The sequence below is a fragment of the Stegodyphus dumicola genome, chromosome 7, assembly GCF_044657685.1.
Source record: "Stegodyphus dumicola isolate Sdum_Otavi_A_Nest chromosome 7, ASM4465768v1".
Lineage (NCBI taxonomy): Eukaryota > Metazoa > Arthropoda > Arachnida > Araneae > Eresidae > Stegodyphus > Stegodyphus dumicola.
In genome coordinates this window covers 184,594,458-184,619,138 of record NC_140774.1, presented here as the reverse complement: position 1 = coordinate 184,619,138, position 24,681 = coordinate 184,594,458, and the positions used below count along the sequence as shown (strand labels likewise).

Below are 24,681 nucleotides of genomic sequence, written 5' to 3'. Positions count from 1 at the left end.
CCACCAGCGGCCGAGCGGTAAAGACGCTGAACACTGGTAGTTCGGTCTGAGGTTCGAATCCCGCGAACGGGCTGGCTGCATGGGCGTTTTCGTGGTTTTCCCCATGTGTAACGTGTATGCCGAGCCAGTTTCCCTTAGAAAGTCCTCCACGAAAGGCATCCCTCCCTTTAGGCAGATAGCCCTCGTGTGCTTTGCCATAATTAAATACACCAACACACCAACACCAACCTCTTCGTTCCATTATGGTTTCATTTAATGTCAAATCACTGTTTACTAATGTTCCGGTCGAAGGAGCACTAAATTGTCTTGAAATTAGGCTTCGGGAATTTCACTTCACACATACTGAAATTAATGAGTTGGTTTCGCTTACTAAAGTTTCTCTAAGTCAAACCCACTTTGTTTTCCAAAATGCATATTTTCGTGAAGTTGAAGGATTGACTATGGGTAATCCTCTCAGTCCGGTACTTGCTGACATTTATATGCACTATTTTGAGATGAAATTATTTGATAAATTATCTTTTCGTCTTTGGATTCGGTATGTTGACGACACTTTCGCACTCTTTGACGGTTATAAAGAGGATTTATCCCAGATTCTATCTATTATGAATTCAAATGATCCAGCCATCCAATTCACTCTTGAAATTGAATTCAACAATTCCCTCCCCTTCCTCGATATTCTTATAATCCGCAATGAAACTGATTTTAGCACCACTGTGTACCGTAAACCCTTTGCAGTTTGTTTACCACCCCATGCCAAGTCATGCCACCCTGTTAAGCAAAAAAATGGATTCTTTTTACTATTATGTATTTCGCGCGCTTAAAGTTTGTTCCTCTGAATCTTTGCTTACCAATGAACTTAATTATTTGAGAGCAGTTGCGATTGACCGTGGATTTTCTCCCGTGATTATTGATAAAGCCGTTAAAAAATTTTCAGATTCCCATCAAAGACATTCCACTGTTAGAAATAATATTAATGACCTTGTCGTGCTTCCATTTTATCCTTCTGTTAGCTATAAAATTGCACGGATTCTCCAGAAATTCAATTTTCAAGTCGGTTTCTCCCCTATTAATAAAATTCACCCTTCGATTCTAAAAGATTGCGTTTCTGTCTTGAATTCTTGGGGAATTTATAGTATATCGTGTCAGTGTGGTTTAAGATATATCGGCCAGACGAAAAGAGCGTTGAAGTTTCGTATCAAGGAACATGAATCTTATGTCAGAAAAGGCGAAATTAACAAGTCTTCAGTAGCGTATCATAGTTGACTTTTAACCATAATTTTGATTTTGGATTTGCAAAAATTATCCAAAAGGCTTCTTCCATAGGTGAATTGGATTTTCTTGAGGCTTTTCACATTCACAAAGATTTAGCAGGTTTAGTTAATGATTTGAAGTCCAATCCAGTCCTTCCTAATGCCTTTAAAATTCTACTATCTTAATTCAGTTATTTTTGCCGATATATGGCGTTACCTCCTCGCGTTTGGTACTACCAGAGGGTATAAAAATCCGTTCACTGGTTGCTTTCCATTATTTTAAGTTCAGATTTTGAGCGTAAGGTGCATTTGTCCCTCGCTCCCTATTTTAACTTCGCTAATTTTTCATGCTCGATCAGATAGCCTGGCTCAGTAAAAGTAGGCGGCCAGTGCAACTCTGATTAAAAATCTAGTTATAACCACGTGCAGTGCTGATAAGGACCACGTGTTTCTGTGACTCCTTCTCCTTTATTTTCTTCTTTCTATGTATTTCTTTCTCCTGATGAGGAGGGACCTTTAGCTGCCCTCGAAATCGATTGAGTGTTTCATTATACCTACGCTAATTACAAGGTTGTTTTTACGATTTTCATTCACATAGTCTCTTGGTGTATGCCCGAAATATTTTCCAAATACTCTTATTTCTGACTTACACCGGTCAATGTCGACATTCACCATGTACTAATGGTGAATGTTGAACATATAACAATATTATATTTTCTTCTCCGTTATTCAGTCGCGAATAAACGCACCTGAAACTTGAAATAAGAACATGAGAACCTAAAACACACAATGCATTCAAAATGAGAAAGGAAAATAATAGTAGTTAAAAACTTAATTAATTATACAGTACGTTCTAAATGAGAAAATAAAATAACAGTAATAAAACACTTACTAAATTATGTGATTCAAATCTTATTTATTGCAACAACTTAAACTATTATGGCACTTTATGACCTCTCTTTTCGACTTTCACCAGAGCATATCTGTGATTGTTGACATACACCGGTGAGGGTCCGAATATACAAGAATGTAGTGCAATATTCGATCTTTCACTGACGTATTTGGTGAATGTTGATATTCTCCGGTGAAAGTCGACATTCTCCAATTTCGGTCTTTCACGGTAACATAGACATGGCAGGCTTGAAGAATTGTAAGTGTTTCAGTCGATGGTAACAATCATTTGGGAACTATCAGCATGCTGCCATTACGTTTTGTTGATTCCTTGTAGAATCCCCACTTTTATTAAGTGTTGACAATACGTGAGGCATAAGAATTTTGATTTATCTTCAAAACAGCCTGAAAAATGGCAAATTCCTTCCGAGTATTCTCATTTGAGAGGATGTAAAATCTTTAATTTGTCTTTTAAATTATAACTGCTTAAAAATTGAAGTAACCGAGAGAAAGCCTAAAATAAGCAATTGGCTTATAATTAAAATCTTTATTTTATTTTTGGAATTAAGCTTCTAATTGATGTAGTTTAAAATATATTTAATTTAGGATTTTTCCTACTGATAAATGCGATTTTTTACTACATTATTGCAATTAATAAAAGTGCATTACGTCATATATTACATGTGTCAATATATTATAATCATGTCTTTTTCTGCAGCTAATGTTACCTTGTTTTATGTATACTGCCGCAACATGTTGGTGATTTAGTCTGATTTTAGTGATTTTTATGTTTATGAGAGTCTGGTGGATTGTTCTTCCATTGTTACAGCGTATACATTTTTCTCCTTTATCACATTACGTTATTTTGAAGCAGGTATTGCTCATTTTTCAAGAAGTTGAAAGTGAGCAATGCCATCGCCGGGTTTCGAACCCTGGACCTCTCGAATACGCGCCGAGTGTGCTACCGTTACACCACGAAGGTATCCAGAAAGGAGAGAGAAAATACCTTACATAGTCCTCCTTTATAGGGCGACTGAAGATTAGGGAATCCAATTGCCAAATTCTGGTGGTAAAAAATCATCATCCGTCACCTCTTTTTTAGTTCGGGCGCCATTGTAGATACATTAAGTATTTTTGTATGCGATGAAAAATAAGCAATCCACTCAACGGGATTCGAACGTGGACCTATGGAATACCCGCCGAGTGTGCTAACATATACATACATCAATAGTATATGTTATTGATGCAATAGGCATCTTTACGAGCATACAGCATTTGATGTAACACAAAGTCGTGCATGAAAATATTGCGAAAAGCAACAGTATTCCACTTACATGAAGCACTGATTGCCATTAATGTAATTACATTTATGTGAGATTTGTAAACGCATGAATCACATAAGCCAACGCCCGATATTAGCTTGTTGCAAAAGAAAAAAGACGGGATCTCGGTTGAGTTGTATTTTCATGTGGACATAACACGCATTCCTGATAGCATAACACGTATGCCCAGAGCTGTAATTTAAGTTTCGTTAATGTAAGCATCAATCTGCGCAACGTAATTTATAGTAGTGGAGCTTTATAGGACACATGTTTATGAGTCTACGGTTGTGGTACGTGGCACTCGAGAACATCGTGTCACGTGAAATGATAATCATGATAAACTGGAGGCATCCAATTCGAACATTAGAACGAAAAACATTACGCATAATTATGTTTTAACATGCCTACTAGAGTTGTTTTCCGAGAATTGGTTAAGCTTCATTACGGAATGTATATTAAAAGTGAAGATTTTTTTATTTTCTCACAGTACATAACAGCTAGGCTTTCAAATCTTACATAATTTTTTATTAGAAAGAAATTAGTTTTCGCTTTTTTTAGAAGGAATTAAAGTATTTTAAATCTTACATAATTTTTTATTAGAAAGAAATTAGTTTTCTCTATTTTTAGAAGGAATTAAAGTATTTTAAATCTTACATAATTTTTTATTAGAAAGAAATTAGTTTTAGCTTTTTTAGAAGGAATTAAAGTATTTTAAATCTTACATAATTTTTTATTAGAAAGAAATTAGTTTTAGCTTTTTTTAGAAGGAATTAAAGTATTTTAAATCTTACATAATTTTTTATTAGAAAGAAATTATAGTTTTAGCTTTTTTTAGAAGGAAATCTAAAAAGTTTTCATTAGAAAGAATATTAGTTTTAGCTTTTTTTAGAAGGAATTAAAGTATTTTAAATCTTACATAATTTTTTATTAGAAAGAAATTAGTTTTAGCCTTTTTTAGGAATTAAAGTATTTTAAATCTTACATAATTTTTTATTAGAAAAAAATTAGTTTTAGCTTTTTTTAGAAGGAATTAAAGTATTTTAAATCTTACATAATTTTTTATTAGAAAGAAATTAGTTTTAGCTTTTATAGAAAGAGATAAATGATTTCAAATCTTACATAATTTTTTTACTAGAAGGAAATAAGGTTTCGGTTTTTTTAGAAAGACATAAAAGATTTTAAATCTTACGTAATTTTTTATTAGAAAGAAATTAGCTTTCGCCGTTTTTAACAGAAGAGAAAAAAAATTCAATTCTTACGTAATATTTTATTGGAAAGAAATTAGTTTTCGCTTTTTAGAAGGTAAAGTATTTTAAATCTTACATAATTTTTTAATAAAAGGAAATTATATTTCGCTTTTTTATAAGGAGATAAAGTGTTTTAAATCTTACAGAATATTTTGTTAGAAAGAAATTAGTTTTCGATTTTATTTGGAGACGAAGAATTTCAAATCTTAGATAATCTTTTATTAGAAGGAAATTAGTTTTCGGTTGTTTTAGGATGACATAAAGGAATATTAAATCTTACGTAAATTTTTATTAGAGGGAAATTAATTTTCGCTTTTTTAGGAGGAGATAAAGGATTTCAAATCTTGTATAATTTTTTATTAGAAAGAAATAAGTTTTCACTTTTTTTTAGGGGGAGATAAAAGTTTTGTCAATAGGATGATTTATGAAAAGTTTCAAAATAGTTAATTTTCCTGCATTACAGCGTGTCAAAATAATATTCAAACTTTGAATAAAATTATGTAACTGAATACGGCAGTAATTAGTTTTAAATATTTATTTGCATTTATTTTGTATCGCTGTAAATTAAGAACTTTTCTTTATTTTGCTTTCTTGTAAATTTGTGGAAATATCTGCATGTTTCCTTTTTATGTTTCATAATTTATTTATTTTTCGTTAATATTTTGAGCTTACATGTACGCTTTCCTCATAACATCTTAGCTTATGAGATTTTTATATAGTGGAATCGTTTTATATAATTCCTTCATTCATTTGTACCTGTGGAAACAAATGTGGAAGAATCTAAAAAACTGTTCTCGAAATTTTTTTAATTTGGTAATAAATATGTGGCATTTGGAAATAAAATTATCAAACTTGGAGACTTTCGAAATCATCTTAGAATATTTTATTTAAGCTTTTTCAAGTTCACAGTTTCGGGAAATTCTGAATATTTCTTCCTTTTCTTTTGCGAATTCTTTAGAGAAGGATCTCGCCCATGAAGTTGAACAGAAAATTTAAACTTTATCTCGGTGAAAAAGTTGTGAAACTTGTCCCTGAATAATTATTATTTTCGTATTTTCAAATGTGTCTTTGCTAGTGCAGAATTTATTCTGGAACATGCTAGTGCAGTATTTATTCCGGAACTAATAAGTATTTATTTTGGAACATGCAGCAGTATTTATTCTGGAACATGCAGCAGTATTTATTCTGGAACTAATAAGTATTTATTCTGGAACATGCAGCGGTATTTATTCTGGAACTAATAAATATTTATTCTGGAGCTAATAAATATTTATTCTGGAACATGCAGCAGTATTTATTCTGGAACTAATAAGTATTTATTCTGGAACATGCAGCGGTATTTATTCTGGAACTAATAAATATTTATTCTGGAACTAATAAATATTTATTCTGGAACATGCAGCAGTATTTATTCTGGAACATGCAGCAGTATTTATTCTGAAACTAATAAGTATTTATTCTGGAACATGCAGCAGTATTTATTCCGGAACTAATAAGTATTTATTCCGGAACTAAAATTATAGCAATTTTTTATATTTTCAATGCTATTTCTGAGTTTGACAATACTCATTATTAAACTCAATACAATGAGTGTGAACAAAATAAACGCCCAGACGGTATAGCGGTTAGGGGAGCCTCTTGCGGTAACAAAAGACCCAGTTTCGAATTTCGGTGAAGGCTTGGATATTTTTAAATGTATAGTATCTTTGCGGCTTGCGGGCACTCTAACTATATGGCGAGCCGAAAGTCCTCTCGAGAGGTTGGGGTAGAGAAAGAGGGGTGGGAGTCCCTCGGAGCTGTTTCTCCGAGTGCTTTCCGTCAAAACTGGGGGCAGACCTGAACGAAGTCGTTCTTTTACCTGTAAGGTGCTCAAGGCTGTTGCCAACGATAGGCACAATCCTGCTCTCCTCGCCGCGATGAGTTTCGAAGGCTTGTTGTGATGTTACTGTCAGGCATTTGAGATAAGTCACAATAACAATACTGCGAAAAATGTGCATTTTACTTTTTTCGTATTAATTGTATTAAGCATAATTATATTCAAACATGCGTTCGTCAGAATGTTCGGGAAGTGAAGAATGGAACCTTAGAATGTTACACAATAGACGGTTGCAGTACTGCAGAATTTTGTTACAACCGGGACTGAACAATAGTAACTAAGTTTTCGAGTTGCACTAAGTGTAGCTATAGACATATCTTATATTTGTTGGTCAATAATGATTTTACTATTAATAAAATTACTAATATTTTAAATCAAGAGGTAGTTTAGGTAACAAACGTTTTATTTATAATCCGGTTACCACTGATAATAGTAAACTTATTGTTAAATATACTGGACGTCGAGTTGTGTCTGCTGCTAAAACTACATTGTCGAAAAATATGCTGTAACTCTGTCCTATGCAACGCAGCCAGCGACAATCATCTTGCTTCTGAATCACCAAAACTGTCGCAAAATTATTTAATTTTTGAGACATTATGCTTAATAAAAAATTAATGCTTAGAAGCTGAATAGTTATCTAGGCAAAAGAAACTTTGAATTTTGTCGATCTGCCTAGTGATTAAAATTACTTGTGAGTATGAAACGCAAAAAATCAATGATGCTTTTTCCAGGATTCGAACCCGGGATCTCTCGATTGCAAGCCGGACGTGCTTCTAATTACACTACGAAGTCACACGGAAAGGAAGAAGAAAATTTCTGACACTGTCCTTCTCTTAAAGAGCTTCTGAGGAGGAGGAGATCTAATCTCCAAGTCCAGGTGGGACGAATTAATGACTACTACGTTTTAGTTCTGGCCCTACTTGTAATTCTTAGAGCTTTTCTTGGATAAAGAAACACTAAAAACCAAAAACGAGATTCGAACTCCAGACTCGATAGCTAGGTGGACATATTTTCAATTACACCACGAAGGATTAAAACGAAAAAATCTTTTGTATTAAATATGTCACATTTTCCCTATAAATGTAACGTAAAGGAAATAAGACATCAAAGGAATTTTATCTTTAATTGATCTATCAGATCTTAATTGCTTTGTTATGTTTATCTCGGTATACATTTTATAGTGTATGACGCCGCTCACGGGATAGTGGTTAGCGATCATTATTATTGTTTACTACGCTTTCATTTTGGATAACATTATTATTGTTTAATACACTTTACCTTTTGAATAACCTATTATTATTGTTTAGTTAACATATCGCTATTTTTTATTTCCATTTTGGATAACATATCATTATTATTGTTTACTACGTTTTCCATTTTGAATAACCTATTATTATTGTTTAGTTAACATATCGCTATTTTTTATTTCGATTTTTGATAACATATCATTATTACTGTTTACTACGGTTTCCATTTTGGATAACGTATCATTATTATTGTTTAGGATAACGTATCTTTATTATTGTTTACTACGTTTTCCATTTTGAATATCCTATTATTATTGTTTAGTTAACGTATCGCTATTTTTTATTTCGATTTTGGATAACATATCATTATTAATTTTGAATAACTTATTATTATTGTTTAGTTAATATATCGATAATTTTTATTTCCATTTTGGATAACATATCATTATTACTGTTTACTACGGTTTCCATTTTGGATAACGTATCATTATTATTGTTTAGATAACATATCATTATTATTTTTTGTTTCCATTTTGGATAACATATCATTATTATTGTGTGTAATATTAAATGCGGATACGTTACCTAAAAATAAATATTGGGACATTTTAATCAATGATATAACAATATGCGCAAACAAAGTAAAAAAAAAAAAAAAAAAAAAAAAAAAAAACTTACGGAGGAATTCCATCGACGTCAAACTTGTTGAAGGTAATGTGGACCTTTTCTTTGGGCCTTCCGTGGAAGAAATAGTGGCACTCTGTGTCACGGGGGTAGAAACCGGGGAAGTTGGGAGATGTAAAAGTACCATTACTTCTGTCGTCGCTCTGAAAGATGAACCCGCACACTGCAAGAAAGAAAACAATCTTCCGTCATCTTCAACTGGACATGATGCAATCTGACAAAAATATCGACATCTGTCAAAAAACTAGAAAACTTTTTCTTTTGTCCTTTTCGTGATCAGGGCTCCAGAAAGACCTTTTTTTCTCCCTATCTCAGAGGAATTCAAATTTTTTTCCCCTTCGTACTAGGTCTCTAGACAGCGAAATATTCGACAAACTGTACTTAAGCAGCAGAAAAGGCATAATCTTCTGAAAAATTTAGGTACTAGAAAGTTTTCCACAGAAAGTGAAGATTTGGAAGAGGTGAAATTTTTAGAAGAAATGCAACTGCGATGCATTTCTGACAGCGCAACTCTCGAATAAAATGTGTCTTGCAAGAGGGGAATAAAAGGCTCTGATTTTCGTAGAATTAATTTATCTTATGAGGGTTCAGAGTCGTATTAGATTTTTCCTTTAAAAGTAAAATGGCAAATGCATGCAATACCAAAAAAAATAACGTAGTCCCCACATGATTTTCTTGTACGGCCTATTAAATTATTACACATTTTTTGCTGCATTTCGTTTAAAGTTATTTCCTCAAATTTCATTAGAGATATATTTTCCATTCAAATTTAATTTTCTCTCTTCGCGGCAAGGCAAACATAGATAAAATCTCATAACATATTCCTTAAAAAATTTAAAACACACAACACCTAGAATTAGAGTTTTCTACACAAAAACAAGCAATTCATTCGGTAGCGGGCAAGAAGACAGATTTCTCTGTGCACAGTACGAAAGTTTGCTTTTGATCCCACGCGACATAAAGACGCTGCAGTTGGTACAGACACTGACTTATCTCCCTGTTCTACTAAGAGTTTCATATGTAAAAAATGGAGGCTTCGTTAGATTTAGTAGTACTTTAACAACTTTGAATGCATAAAATTCTTAACCGGAGCATAAGAACAACATAATTCAGTCACTTTCAAAGCAAAAAATGCACAATTTCACAACATATAGCAATGAAAAACCCGAGCTCACCAAGCCAGCAACAATTATAATGGATTACTCGCTCGGTGTAATAAATAAATGTACAGAGAGAGAAAGATCCACTCTGTTACTCGGCTATTTACAGTGTGGGCGGTATATATATATACATATATAACATTCCAAGGCTATGCTTCTTTAATTATGCGAGATACGTACATACGCACGTACGTATAGACGTAACCAAAAAAAATCTCTTCTCAATCCATTTGAAATCAATTTTACCATCCGTTTTGGAAAAAAGAATCCTTTATTCTGTCCATACATAGAGATTTCAAGCAACAACATCGTTCAAATAGATTCGAGAGTGGTCAAAATGGATATTTTCGTTTTTTATATATACATATATAGTTTTCGCGATTACAATACTTCCTTTACTGCGTACAAGAAAGTAATTATATGAACAGTGACAACAAAATAATCTTCGAAGTAATAACTTGGAATCACAAATCGTAGCATATTTATTGTCCTATTACAAGTACAATAAAATAGTAATTGTATTACTTTTAATAAAATTAAATCTGTAAAAATTATATTAATAAAATAGCAATTGAAAAAGTACAATAAAATTGTAATTGTAATTGTTTAACAAACTCAAAGATCTGCAAGCGAGCAGTGGCAACACTGTTCGAATTAAAACTTTTTATCTCTAGCGCGTGAGACAATGGCCATTCGAAAAAATGTAAGATACGTATCTTTTAATTTTAATTAACAAACTCGGCTCTGAGAAAACAATATGCTGCAGCGGCCAGAAATAAAATACTTTTATCTTCTACGCGCCAGCGTGTAGCCATGCAATAAAGTCCAAAGTACTTTCGAATTTAATCCTAAAGAGTTTACTAAGTAATAAACTAAGTGACTTAAAAGCAATAAACACAGTTCTTACAAATACCTTTTTACTTCCTTGTACGAAGTAAAAAGGAAGTATTGTAATCGCGAAAAGATTCAGGCAGCATATTTCAACGAAAATATCCATTTTGACCGCTATCGAATGCAATTTAACGATGGTTTCGCGTGATATCTGTACGTAAGGACAGAATAAAAGACTCATTTCCTTCAAAAAAATTATAAAACTGCTTTAAAATGAATTCTGAAGAGAATTTTTCATAGCGTCTGTACGAACGTATGTACGTACGTGCGTACGTACGTACGTATCTCGCATAACTCAGTAACTCAAAAACAAGTAGCCTCAGAATGTTGAAATTTTGTACATAGGACTGCTATAACATGTAGATGTGCACCTCGTATTTTGGTTGCAATCGGCCGCACCAAACGTATATAAATATATTTATATATATATCCACTCTGTTACCCGGCTCAGTGATCTCAGTTTCTTTACTCTTATATGTTTGTAAATTGTACATTTTTTGCTTTAAAAATGATTGAATTATGTTGTTCGTATCTTCCAGTTAGTTTTTTTGCCTTTAGTAAATCTCTATTCAATATTTTTAGAATTATCAACAATTTTAAAGTTGTTTAAGTGCCGCTAATCCTAATACTTCTCTTGATGGCGGCCATTGATGTTTACATTTGAAACAGGAGACTAATGGATTTGTTGCCAATTTAGGGAAACTTAGGTTCGCAACAACAAAGATAACGCATTCATTTATTATTGCCAATTAAATCATGCTTAATTCTTTCTGGAATTTTTCGAGGAAATAAGTGTTTAAGATTTACTTCGTAATTTTTAATATAGATATTTTGAGTTTTTATGTATTTTTGCCTTGTTGCGAAGTGAAAACTGAATGAATTGAATGAGAAATACTCAATCGTCTGTGAAAAACTGTTTCTTTTTTGTTTCGTTTGCTTAATTTCTTTTATGCATTATTCTAGCTTTATTATAATATTTGAATAGAACATGTGGCAACGATTTGATAATTATATTCTTTAAATGATATAAATTTTGTGCATTATGAGTTATAATATGAACGAAATATATAAGTTTACTGTTACATAATTATTGAATTATATAACAGCTAACTTAGTTTCCGTTATATAATTATTATATAAGTTAATTGTTATATAATTATTAATACTGTTAAGTGATTCTAGCGCCAGAGTGTCGCTATGGTAAACAAATACTAGAGTGAATTTTAAAGAATGCATTTATTCTATTGTGGTTTATGCGCTGTCGGCGAAGTAGATTTAATTCAATCCAATAAGTTTAAATGAAATGCAAGAAAAAATGCTTATAATTTAATATTCCGTACGAGGAAGTCATGTGGTGTACACATCAGATTTTTTATATTTTTTAATGTGATTGATTTAAATAAACATGTATTAATATGAGGTGTCTAATTAGAAATATTCAATATTTTTATTAAATTATACTGGCTAGATTCACTAAAATCATTACATATGTTTTCTGTTCTATGATAACTATTTTAAGTGGCTTGTTTTTAAAGAAATAATATAGTGAATATGAAAATACGTATGGCAACCCTCTAACGCTTTATAGGGAATTCTAAAAATATGATGTTCGTAATGGGACTTGGTATTCCCAAATCGATGACAGTACCGATTTGTCATTTTTTAGCTAAAAAAATACCTCACTATACTGAAGAGAAATTTTGAAATGATCTGAAGATTTAATCGTATAAAATGCCTTTTAAAAGTTTTCACTGCTCTTTAAATGCCACACCTCCTCAGTGTTTAATTTTGTTTACTTCTTAATTATTTCAGTAACCTATTAAAAATCAGTGTAAGAAAAGAGAAATGTAATTAAGTATGACTGCAACTATCAACAACTCTGTTTATATGTCCAAACAGATTTATTTGGATACAAAGTGAAGTTAGGAAAAACATTTTTTTCGCTTTTAAACTTTATGTGTGTGAATTCAGAGAACCAACTCGTAGCAAAAAACACCTCCCTAAGACGACCACCTCTGAAAGAGACCAGTATTTCTGAAAACATAAGTATACTTTGGTATTGAATATTCCCTCTGTAAGGCGACCATTCACAAAGAAAATTCTGCAAGTCTGGCTGGTCGCCTTAGAGAGATTCATTCCGTAGATGCAATCTCCTTAAGACGACCACCTCTAAAAGATAAACGTATCTCTGAGAACGTGAGTATATCTTGGTATTGAGCATCACCTCTCTAAGCCGACCACTTGCAAAGATGCATTTTTATTTGCGGCTGGTCGCCTTAGAGAGACCTCGTTGTGTGTGGTGTATATGATTACTGTTATTGTTACCGACAAACAATTTTTAAATCAAATAAATAAGCATATTTAGTAAAAACCCTCTCTAAAGCGACCACCTGCGTTTCCAGGTTACTTTGATGGTTTTAAAGAGATCATATTTTCATTCTGTTAATTTTATTGTTTACAAGAAGTCTATTAACGTCAGATAAAAAAATAGCATAAACCCATATAAACCAACAGAATATTTATTATTATATTGATACCAGTAAGAAAACCAGTAAAAGTCAATATAAACCTATACAAACCAGTACAAAGTTCTGCCATTGAAATGTTGGTTGTATGGGTGTCAATTGATACCAGTAAGAAAAACCCACAGAGATCAATAGAAACCAGTAAAAGTCAGTAGAGACCATCAAAAATTCTATAGGTACCAGTAGAAAGTTTTATTGGTTTCTATGGGTCATTTTGAAACCAGTAAGAAAAACCCACACAGACCAACAGAAACTAGTAAAAGTCAATAAAAACGCATAATATCTTATGGGTACCCATAAAAAGTTTTACTGGTTTCTATGGGGCATTTTTAGCAGGGAGGTTTATGTATATATTCAGCTTAGCAAATATTTATATGTGAATTATCAGTCAACTTCCCTATGCTTCATCAAAACTCTTTACATTAAACTCTTTAATTAATTAAAATACATAAAAAGTAGATGAATGTTCTTAAATAAAAAAAAAATCATTCAAAAGATACCGAGTCCTCTTAAATATTTGGTGATTTTGCTGCTGAATTGGATTATATTCGGCATAAATGCGAAGAAAGCGATATTTGCAAAATAAAGTTAGTACATAAAAAGTTAATAATAAAAGACAAAAAAAAAAAAAAAAAAAAAAAAAAAAAAAAAATTGTTAGCTTGTAGTTAGAGGAGGGCTTGGAACACATGCCTGTTTACTTCTGTTAGACACCAGGCGTTCCAGTCCTCCGCAACCTACCTACCTACCTTGCTCAGAAAACTAAATACTGGTATGATGAACCTAGAAAGGCTGGAAAAAAAAATAAAATCTATGCCAAAACTTAACACTGCATAGTGAATTCTAAACATATGCTGCTGTGCAACTTTTCAAAATTTTGTGTTTTGTTATTGAAATCTACGTGGTGTAAGTACTAAGAAAAAGATGCTTATTTCTAAAACTGGAAAAGACAATAAAAAAGGAGGGGGTTTAGCAGCAGTGATTGCAAGAGCAGACTGGCAGATAGCGAGCTCAGTTTTACAGCGAACAAAACCAGTCCTATACAATCTCAGTAGACTGGTACCCAGTCACTGAATTCATCTATAATTCTACATCGGAATAATAAAATCAATTAATTGAATTGTATTTTCAAAAGTTCAAATAATAATTTTTATATATTTATTAAAGGTATCCTACGCTTTTGTTATTCGTGATTTAAAATTGTATACGAATATTGTAAAGAGTTACACTGATTATCATAAATTAAGGAAAACTCACAAAAATAGCGATAACTCCCTCAAAAATACGCCACACCGTGTAAAATTTGAATATGTTGCCAAGTAAGTGTAGCTGAGTAAAACTCCAATATGCAAATTAGTGGCGCTGCACTCGGAATACGTCATCTGCGAGGAGCATAAAAGTCCATGTTTGAGAGCAAGCCCACGTATTTCACTGTGATAGTGACATCAGAAATCTGAGATAGCCAATTCGTAACAATGATCTCCAGGCATCATTTGTCTGCAGAACTATGACAAAAAGCTATTGGGAGACTAGAGGCAGGACAAAGTCACAAAGAAGTGGCCAGATGGCTAAATGTGAGTCCTTCAGTGGTTCATAGACTTTGGAGGCAATTTCAAATCACAGATTCGGCACCTAGGAGGTTCAGGTAAGGACGGCCAACTGCTACGACGAGCGCCGATGAGCGATATTTGACATTATGTGCACTCAGGAATAGAAGCGCTACTCCGACTCTTCTTAGATCCTCCCTCGCTGCAGCCACAGGAAGGTTGGTGTCAACGTCAACTGTGCGTTAAAGGCTTCACGAAGGCGGTCTTTATGCGGGACGAACAACCATTTGCGTGCTCAAGTCACGCCATAGGAGGGACCGTTTGCAGTGGGCACGACAACATGTCCAGTGGACGCCTGAGCAATGGAGGGCTGTTCTCTTTACGGATGAGTCCAGGTTTAGTCTAGAACGCGATAGTAGGCATTATTTGATATGGAGAGAACCTGGAACCGGTTATCATCCGTCAAACATCCGTTAAAGAGAGGCATACGGAAAAGCCAGTGTCTGTGTTTGGGGTGGCATCTCTTTGGGTGGACGCACAGACTTGCATGTTTTTCCAAGGGAAACCGTGAATGCTCATGTTTATAGAGATGACATCCTTGATGCTTATGTGCGCCCATATGCCGGGGCAATAGGTGATGCTTTCCTGTTATAGGACGACAATGCGAGACCATACAGAGTTCGCATCGTATATGATTATCTTCAACGGGAAACAATTATGCGCATGGAGTGGCCAGGTCGCTCCCTGGACTTGAATCCTATCGAGCACGTTTGGGATGCTTTAGGGAGACGTTTAGCTGCTCTCAATCCGCCCCCTTAGACCCTTGCCGCTCTTGCAATTGCTTTGCAAGAGCAATGGCTCTCGCTGCCTATGGAACTGATAGACCGCATAACTGAAAGGCATCACACATCGCTGAATATGCTGTATTGTTTCTAGAGGCGATTATATTCGATATTCAAGGTACTTTTACCATAGCAAACTGACATCTTCGATTTGTTCATTTTATACATGTGCTAATTCCTATACTACCATAATTGTCTGATAATTTCTTTTTATGTTATTGATACCTTACTATGTGTTGTATATTGTGGGTAAGTTTCATAAAATTCTACATGTAACTTTTTCAGTAATCGTAATTTTTGTGATTTTCCCTTAATTTATAATAACCAATGTATTTAGTCGCTTATTCTGATTAAACTGTACGATAAATTAATTTCTTACTTTAGTTCAAAAAATATTTTGTGAATTTTAAATAAAAGCGTATTTTATAAAAGTTTTTGAAATGTCTTTTATTTTCATATGTATTTAAACATTTTTCCCCGCTATCATTTTGAAAACAAGAAAAATTTTGATTAAATTATATTGTTTAGCAATGACTTAAATAGGAAAAAGAGCCTTTTGTAAAATTAGCATAAAGTACACTATTTTCCACTCATTGGTTTAAATTCAGCAAAAAAAAAAAAAAAAAAAAAAAAAAAAAAAAACTATATAATTGTTGATAAATAGGGCTGAAATGAAAAATTTCGATTAGTTTATAAACCGGTTCAGATAATGAAATAATACGAATTGAAACGCATGAACGAAAATATAAATAAATACAATAATTATCCAAATGGTAAAATTAAGAGGATTACAAATAAAATATTTAGTCAAGAATTTTAATTCAATTAAACATAATTTTGGTCTTATGCCAAATATAATAAGGCGCTAAGTAGCCTGTGTTTTAACTTCCTGGTACGAAGTCAAAAGGAAGTATTGTAATCACGAAAATTTTCAGGCAGCATATTTCAACGAAAATATCCATTTTGACCGCTCTCGAATGCAATTTTACGATGTTTTTGCGTGACATCTGTACCTAAGAACAGAATAAAAGCCTCTTTTCCTCCAAGCAAATTATAAAACTGCTTTAAAATGAATTCTGAAGAGAATACTTCGTGGCGTCTGTACGAACGTATCCACGTACGTACGTACGTATCTCGCATAACTCAAAAACGAGTAGCCTCAGAACGTTGAAATTTTGTATAGGACTGCTATAACATGTAGATGTGCACCTCCTATTTTGGTTGCAATCGGCCCCACCAAGCGTATATAAATATATATATATATATGTAGTGCCGATCGCTTGGAGCTGTGATGAAAACCAGATGCCGTGACGTCATTCTCTCTACGAGCTCCGAAGGCGCCAAGCAAAAATTAGGGGAATTAACGTTTTGAGATGATAGACGATTGACGTGAAAGCAGAGAAGCTGCTTTTGTTCAAAAAGAACTTTGACGAATCATTACTTGTTTAATTCTCTTAAATGTTAAATTTATGTAATAATCGTTTGTCTAATTAAAATATCTTTCGTTAATTAATTTGTTCATATTTTAAAATCCCCACAAAAATTTTCTCAGAAGTGGGATAGCACTTCAGCACTCGAATGAACTGTAGTTTTACCTGCTTTCCTGGATTACTACCGGTTTTGAAGAACAACTGTTGCTGTGCTGGACTGTTTTGCGATGTATAATCAACTATGTTTCGAACAAAAACCTCATCAAACTCCTAGGAATGTATGCTGATTTACCTGAACTGAAACTGCGTAATAGTGAGTAAATAGTGTGCGGCTCTATTAAAGACTGGAATTAATTTTAATAATACTGGATGTCAAGTGTCAAGACGTGAATTGTGGCCAAAAATCCATCGGACATAACCTGTTTCCACTCGCCTTTTGTCGACACCATTTGTGATCCATTGGATGGTATGGAAGTAATTTGTTTCGTTTCTGTTTCCGGATTATAGAGCCAGGAACATCGTGGATTACCATTATATGAAGTGAGTGATTTTCTCAATTTTATTAACTATGTTTCTAATTGATGTGCCGGGAATGGAAGATGTCCTAAAAAGTGAAAAAGCGCATAATATAAAATTATTACACAAAATAATATTTAACGATGTGGGCGACAGAAATAATCGAAAAAGGTTAAGACAATTTAGTGGTTTCTCTTTAGAAGAGAATAGTAAAGAACTTAATGAAAAACTCGAAAAAATCAAACAAGATTTTCAGGCTTATGAATTAATTTCCATTGCCAATGTTTTATGCATTGATAGCTATGGCACACAAGATGACTTAGCAACCCGAATTGTTTCTTATCTGAATAATTTAGAATTGCTTAAAAATAATGTAATTTTAGAAGAAAGTGAAAACGAAAGTGATTTAGAGGGTGTGGATGGTGGGGATAAAAATGAAGTAGATGATAATGTTCGAGATGAAACGAAACTAAGAAACAATTCTGGTGCCACAGTGAGACAACTTCCTTCCCAATGTGCTAATGATAATATTCTTAGTACAATTGAAAACAAGTCGAATGTATTTCATAACTGTAGTATAAATGTTACTATTGAAGACATCAAATCTTTTGTTGCTCAATTTGATGGCCAAAGCCACGAAAATGTCAGTAGTTGGGTCGAAAGTTTTGAAGATGCAGCTACCATTCTTCAGTTAAATGATTTACAAAAACTGATTTTTGCTAAACGCCTGATGACAGGCAAAGCAAAACTATTTGTTCTTAGTGAACCAAAGTTGAACTCATGGCAAGCTTTTAAGAATGCCATTCTTGATGAATTCCGGTCTAGCTGCAATTCGGCCGAACTGCATGAGTTATTATCAAAACAAAAAATGAAGAGCAATGAAACATTTGATGAGTATTTTTTAAATATGAAAAGAATTGCTAAAAATGGTCAAATTGAAGATGTTGCTTTAATAAGATATGTTATAAATGGTATACCAGGCTCCGCGTTTAAAAAATCTTGCTTGTATGGGTCACAAACATTAATTGATTTTAAGAACAAATTGAAGCTTTATCAACAGATATGTGATGATGAAGAAAAGTCGCGAACGTCTAAAACAAAATTTGAAAGTAAACAAAAATTGATTCTAGACATAAATATGACACAAAAAATTCTGTTAACCAAACAAAGCGTAAAGTAACCGATAGTCGAGGAACAATTCCTAAAATTAAACGCAATACAACCTGTTTCAACTGCGGTGAAAGCGGTCATATTTCCAAACAATGCGTTCATAAAGATAAGGGAGTCAAGTGTTTTAAATGTAAAGAATTTGGGCACCGAAGTTTCGAATGCTCAAATACGAATTCGAAACCAGAAGTATCAACCGTGAATATTGATATAGTCTCGAAGTTGACCAAAGAAGTAAAAATTAATGATGTATATGTAACCGCGTTAATAGACACAGGAAGTCAAATTACTTTGTTATGTAGATCGACTTTTGATAAACTGAATATCGAAGGCCTCGTGCCCGTAAGTTCAACGCTGAGTGGGTTTGGTAAATGTCAAGTAAAACCTCTAGGTTTCTTTAAAGGTAATATTAAAATTAATGATTTCCAGTGTACTGCAGATATTTGTGTTGTAGACAACAATGTAATGACACATGAAGCCATTTTAGGCTTAAACGTAATATTAAAAGGTGAAATATTAATAAATGAAAATGGGGTTACCATAAAAAGTAAGTCACAAAGTGTAGAGAAGTAAATATTATATCTGTTTTACCTGTTGACCTAGCTAGTAACGAAGACGAAATAAACATTGCACCTAGTGTTCCAAACTACTTTAAAGAGACTGTTCAACAGTTAGTTTCGAACTATATGCCACGTAAGACCAAATCTACGGACATACAGTTAAAAATTTGCGTTAAAAATAACGAACCAGTATCGCTTCAACCGCGTAGATTACCGTTTGCGGAAAAGAAAATTGTTGAAACCCAAATATCCGAGTGGCTAAAGTCAGGAATTATAGAACAGAGTTCTTCGGAATATTCCAGCCCATTGGTCATCGTTAAAAAGAAAGACGGGACACCAAGAGTTTGCGTTGATTATCGTCGTTTAAACAAAGTTGTCGTAAAGGATAGATGTCCCCTTCCCCTGATTGAGGATATCCTAGACCGCCTTCAAGAAGCACGTGTTTTCAGCACTATTGATCTCAAAAATGGCTTTTTTCACGTGGACGTCGAAAAGGAAAGTCGGAAGTACACATCATTTGTTACGCATGAAGGACAGTACCAGTTTTTGAAAGTGCCGTTTGGACTCTGTAACTCACCAGCTGTATTCCAGAGATTCATAAATACCATTTTCCGACCGTTAGTTAACGATGGCATCGTTTTGCCGTACATGGACGATATCATCATTTTGTCCGCCTCATACGAAGAGGGAATCGAGAGGCTGAGTCAAGTTTTAAATCTAGCGAGTGAATACGGATTGGAAATAAATTTAAAAAAATCCCAATTCTTAAAGAAACGAATTGACTTTTTAGGTCATGTCATAGAAGAGGGTAAAATTTTCCCATCCACCTTGAACACGCAAGCTGTTATAAATTTCCCTGAACCATCTAATTTAAAACAGATCCAAAGTTTTCTTGGGCTGACAGGATATTTCAGAAAATTTATTAATAAATACTCTATAATTGCCAAGCCACTTAGCGACCTGCTAAAAAAGGGTAATATGTTCGAATTCGGTGAAGAACAAAAGATCGCATTCAATCGTTTGAAATCAGCGTTAGCTGAGAAGCCTGTACTTGCAATTTATAACCCTAATTATGAAACCGAACTACACACAGACGCCAGTATAGAAGGATATGGGGCGATTCTAATGCAGAAACCTCCAGGTGATAGCAGTTTTCACCCCACTTATTTTATGAGTAGGAAAACCTCTGATGCAGAGAAAAAGTACTCAAGTTACGAGTTGGAGGTCCTTGCGATCGTAGAAGCACTGAAAAGGTTCCGTGTTTACCTTTTGGGAATTTCATTTAAGATAGTGACGGACTGTTCAGCATTTCAACGGACGATGGAAAAAAGAGATTTAGCGACGCGTGTTGCTCGTTGGGCTCTGTTGTTACAAGAATTCGATTATGTTATAGAGCATCGTAAAGGTGTAGAATGCCACATGTAGATGCTCTAAGTAGAGCTCCTGTAAACGTCTTATGTATTTCTGTTGAAAATATCTTACCTAAATTAAAACTTGCTCAAGAAAATGACACTGAAATAAAAACCATTAAGGAATTATTGAAAACCTCAAGTTATGAAAATTATTGTAATAGAAATGGCGTACTATACAAGTTTATTGACGGTAAAGAATTGATAGTCGTACCGGAAAGTATGCAGACTGAAATCATAAAAGATGCTCACGAGAAAGGGCACACCGGTATCAAACATACAGAGAAACACTTGGATGAATACTATTTTATTCCCAAACTTCGGCAGAAGATAGAAAACGTTATCGCGAATTGCGTTCATTGCATCTTAATAAATCGCAAAGCAGGGAAAAAGGAAGGATTTTTACATCCGCGATTCAAGGAGGACATTCCGTTGCATACTTATCATATAGATCACTTGGGTCCTCTGGAAAGTACCCATAAAAACTACAAGCACCTATTAGTAGTGGTCGACGCCTTTACTAAATTTACTTGGATTTATCCAACAAAATCTACGACCTCAGCCGAGGTGATAGCGAAGTTAGAGAATCAGAAGGCCATTTTTGGAAACCCTTGTCAGATCATTTCTGATAGAGGAACGGCTTTCACATCCAGTGAGTTTTCTGACTACTGTGCTAAAGAAGATATTAAACATCATCTAATCACCACAGGCCTGCCGAGAGCAAATGGACAAGTCGAACGAATCAACCAAGTCATTATATCAGTATTAGCGAAACTGTCCTTAAAAAAACCAACCGAATAGTATAAACACACACACGAAGTTCAGAGGACGCTTAACATATCAAAGAAGCATTAACACCACTCCGTTCGAATTACTCTTCGGTACTAAAATGAACAGTAAGGGCACCGATCAGCTTAAAGAGCTGATAGAAAGTGAGTTTCAATCTCAATTCGAGTCTCAAAGAGAAGAATTACGAAAGCAAGCCAAGAGGCAAATTTTCCAAGTCCAACAGGAAAATAAAAAGACATATAATGCCAAAAGAAGACAAGCACAGCCGTACAAAGTTGGTGACTTAGTGGCAATCAAAAGGACTCAATTCGGACCACACTTAAAATTAAGAGCGAAGTATTTCGAACCTTATAAGATCAAGAAAGTTAAGGGTGGCAACACCTATGACGTAATAAAGGAAGGATGCCATGAGGGTCCCATATGCACCACCACATGTGCCGAATTCCTCAAGAAATGGACGGCGCTTTAAAATTTTTCACGAACACTTATTTCTGTTATTGTATATTCTTGCTTGTTGCTTTGTTTTTTTTTGTTTGTATTTTGCAGTGTCCTGGAGGGCCAGTCCACCCTCGGATGGCCGAAATGTAGTGCCGATCGCTTGGAGCTGTGATGAAAACCAGATGCCGTGACGTCATTCTCTCTACGAGCTCCGAAGGCGCCAAGCAAAAATTAGGGAAATTACGGTTTTGAGATGATAGACGATGGACGTGACAGCAGAGACGCTGCTTTTGTTCAAAAAGAACTTTGACGAATCATTACTTGTTTAATTCTCTTAAATGTTAAATTTATGTAATAATCGTTTGTCTAATTAAAATGTCTTTCGTTAATTAATTTGTTCATATTTTAAAATCCCCACATATATATATATATACCACTCTGTTACTTGGCACAGTGATCTCAGTTTCTTTACTGTTATATGTTTGTGAATTATACATTTTTTGCTTGAAAAATGATTGAATTGTGTTGTTCTTATCTTCCGGTTAAGACTTTTATGCCTTTCGTAATTCTGGAAGCAATATTTGTACAATTATCAAAACATTTAAAGCTGTTTAAGTGCGGTTAAGTTTTAAATAACATGGCGGACATATTTGTTTGCATTTGAAACAGCAGAATTGCAGATTTGTTGCCAATCTAGAGAGACTAAGCTTCGCAACAACAAAAATAACGCCTTCATTTATGATTGTGAATTAAATCATGCTTAATCCTTTCTGGAATTTTTTCGAGGAAATAAGTGTTTAAGATTTACTTCGTAATTTGTAATACAGAGATTTTGAGTTTTTATGTATATTTGCCTTTTTGCAAAGTTAGAACTGAATTAATTGAATGAGAATACTAAATCGTCTGTGAAAAACAGTTTCTTGTTTGTTTTGTTTGCTTAATTTCTTTTATACATCGTTCTAGCTTTATTATAGTATTTGAATAGAACATGTGGCAACGATAAGATAATTCTTCAAATGATATTACTTTTGTGCATTCTGAGTATGAACGAAATATTAAGGGAACCTAGAGTCAGAGTGTAAACAAATATAGTGAATTTTAAAGAGTGAATTTATTCTATTGTAGTTTATGCGCTGTCGACGAAGTAGATTTAATTCAATCCAATAAATTTAAATGAAATGCTATAAAAATGCGTATAATTTAATATTCCGTACAAGGAAGTCATGTGGTGTACACATCAGATTTTTTTATTAAAATTCCTATCTAAATCTCTATCATGGAAACAGTCCAAGAAGATACTCTGCAAAGATTAAAATTGACTAATATGTTACAAAAATCACTATCGTGTAAGGTGCGAAGTTTAACTAAATACAGATTTTGACATGCGAAAAATAATTTCATTTTTTTAAATATAAAATACTTATCTATATATATTTAGGGATGAAAAGCAAGAACACATTTAAGAGTATCGAATAGTTAAAAATCGATATATTTAACTTCGTAAATATATGAAAATGTGTTCCGTAATGATACTTGGATCCAACACTGTTCAAACTTATTATCATTCCATTGACATTTTCGTCTCATAGAGCCTTAGTAAATTATTGAGTGTATAAGATATGTTTATTTTAGCAAGCTGCGATTTGAGCAAAACAAAAACGAAACACCGTTGTTGAGGAGTGAAATTTGACAGCTATTATAAGAGTTATGAACGATATTTGTTGAGGGTGATTTTACAAGTCGAAGCACTGGTTAATAACAAGCTCAGACATCAAACAAGTCAGTGTCGCGTTTGTGTGAACCTAAGTTTTGGAAGCGAGTAAAAATCTCCCGATCTCCCATTTACGAGATCGAAAACTTCTTTTTGTCAAGCTTAGGGCTGCAATTAGAAGAAAGTTGACAAATTTGGCTCAGCGCCTACAATTTATACTTTTTTTTCATTGTTCACGATTTTCTGGATAACGGAGTGCTTTAATACTACATAATTAAGCATTCCTAGGCAGGCTGTGAAACGTCAAGTTGCTGTTATGCAAACAGCAATTTATCATCGGAGATAAACAAAGTTTTTCATTTTTTTTTTGCCTCCAGCGAAGCTGTTAAATGTATGGGCGTAAAGCTATGCATTAAATTTATTCTTTAGTCTAAAATGATTTTACAGTTATGCTATTAAATGCGTAAATCGTTTTCCATTTAAAAGGAGTTGGTTTGATATCGCTAAGAATCGAATTTGGCAAACTTGATTGTTGGATTTTATGGGTACACTTTACGAAATTAACATGGACATGTTAATTATGCTAATTGAAATTAGATTGAAAGGGGACTCATACATCTTAAAACCCATATCATCTTCGAATACGTGACTGTTGCAAGAATTTGAGTAATACATTTATTTGAAAAGCAATTTCTTCCAACTTTTTACAGCTGACTACAAAATATAGCTGTTTTCTGAAATAGTAATCAGAAAGTTTGTGTTGCCACAAATATTTTGATAATTTATTCCGCTTTGTGACAAAATGTTTCGTCATGTTTCCATCTTGCGCGCACAGTTTAAATCATTCTGTTTATAATTTAATTCCATATTTAATGTATAGCTTTTATAACATTTGGAAACGACTGTGTACCAAAAATTCTAAGAATTTCATGTTAAATTGTTATTTTACTTGGAGTTGCGTTTATGAAATGTATTTTATTTAAAAAAATCTGTAATGATTTCGTGCATAAAATTTTTTTAATATGAAATTATTCATCAGATTTGGGATTCAGTTAGAAAATAGTACCCATATAAAGAATCCCATCCAATTTCAAGTATGTACCGTTAGCCATTTTTAAAATGTCATGCGCACAAGGTGGAAACATGACGAAAACATTTGTCCCAAAGCGGATTAAATTGCA

At 33.5% G+C, this 24,681-nt stretch overlaps 1 protein-coding gene across 1 annotated transcript in view; it reads right to left on the bottom strand.

Annotated features, from left to right (window-relative positions):
* LOC118196431 (suppressor of lurcher protein 1-like) overlaps positions 1-24,681 on the bottom strand; it is a 293,365-nt gene that overhangs the window by 98,419 nt on the left and 170,265 nt on the right. The window contains exon 5 of the mRNA XM_085821452.1: positions 8,512-8,680. Coding sequence (XP_085677578.1) covers positions 8,512-8,680 — 169 coding nt within the window. The remainder of the gene's footprint in view (positions 1-8,511; positions 8,681-24,681) is intronic.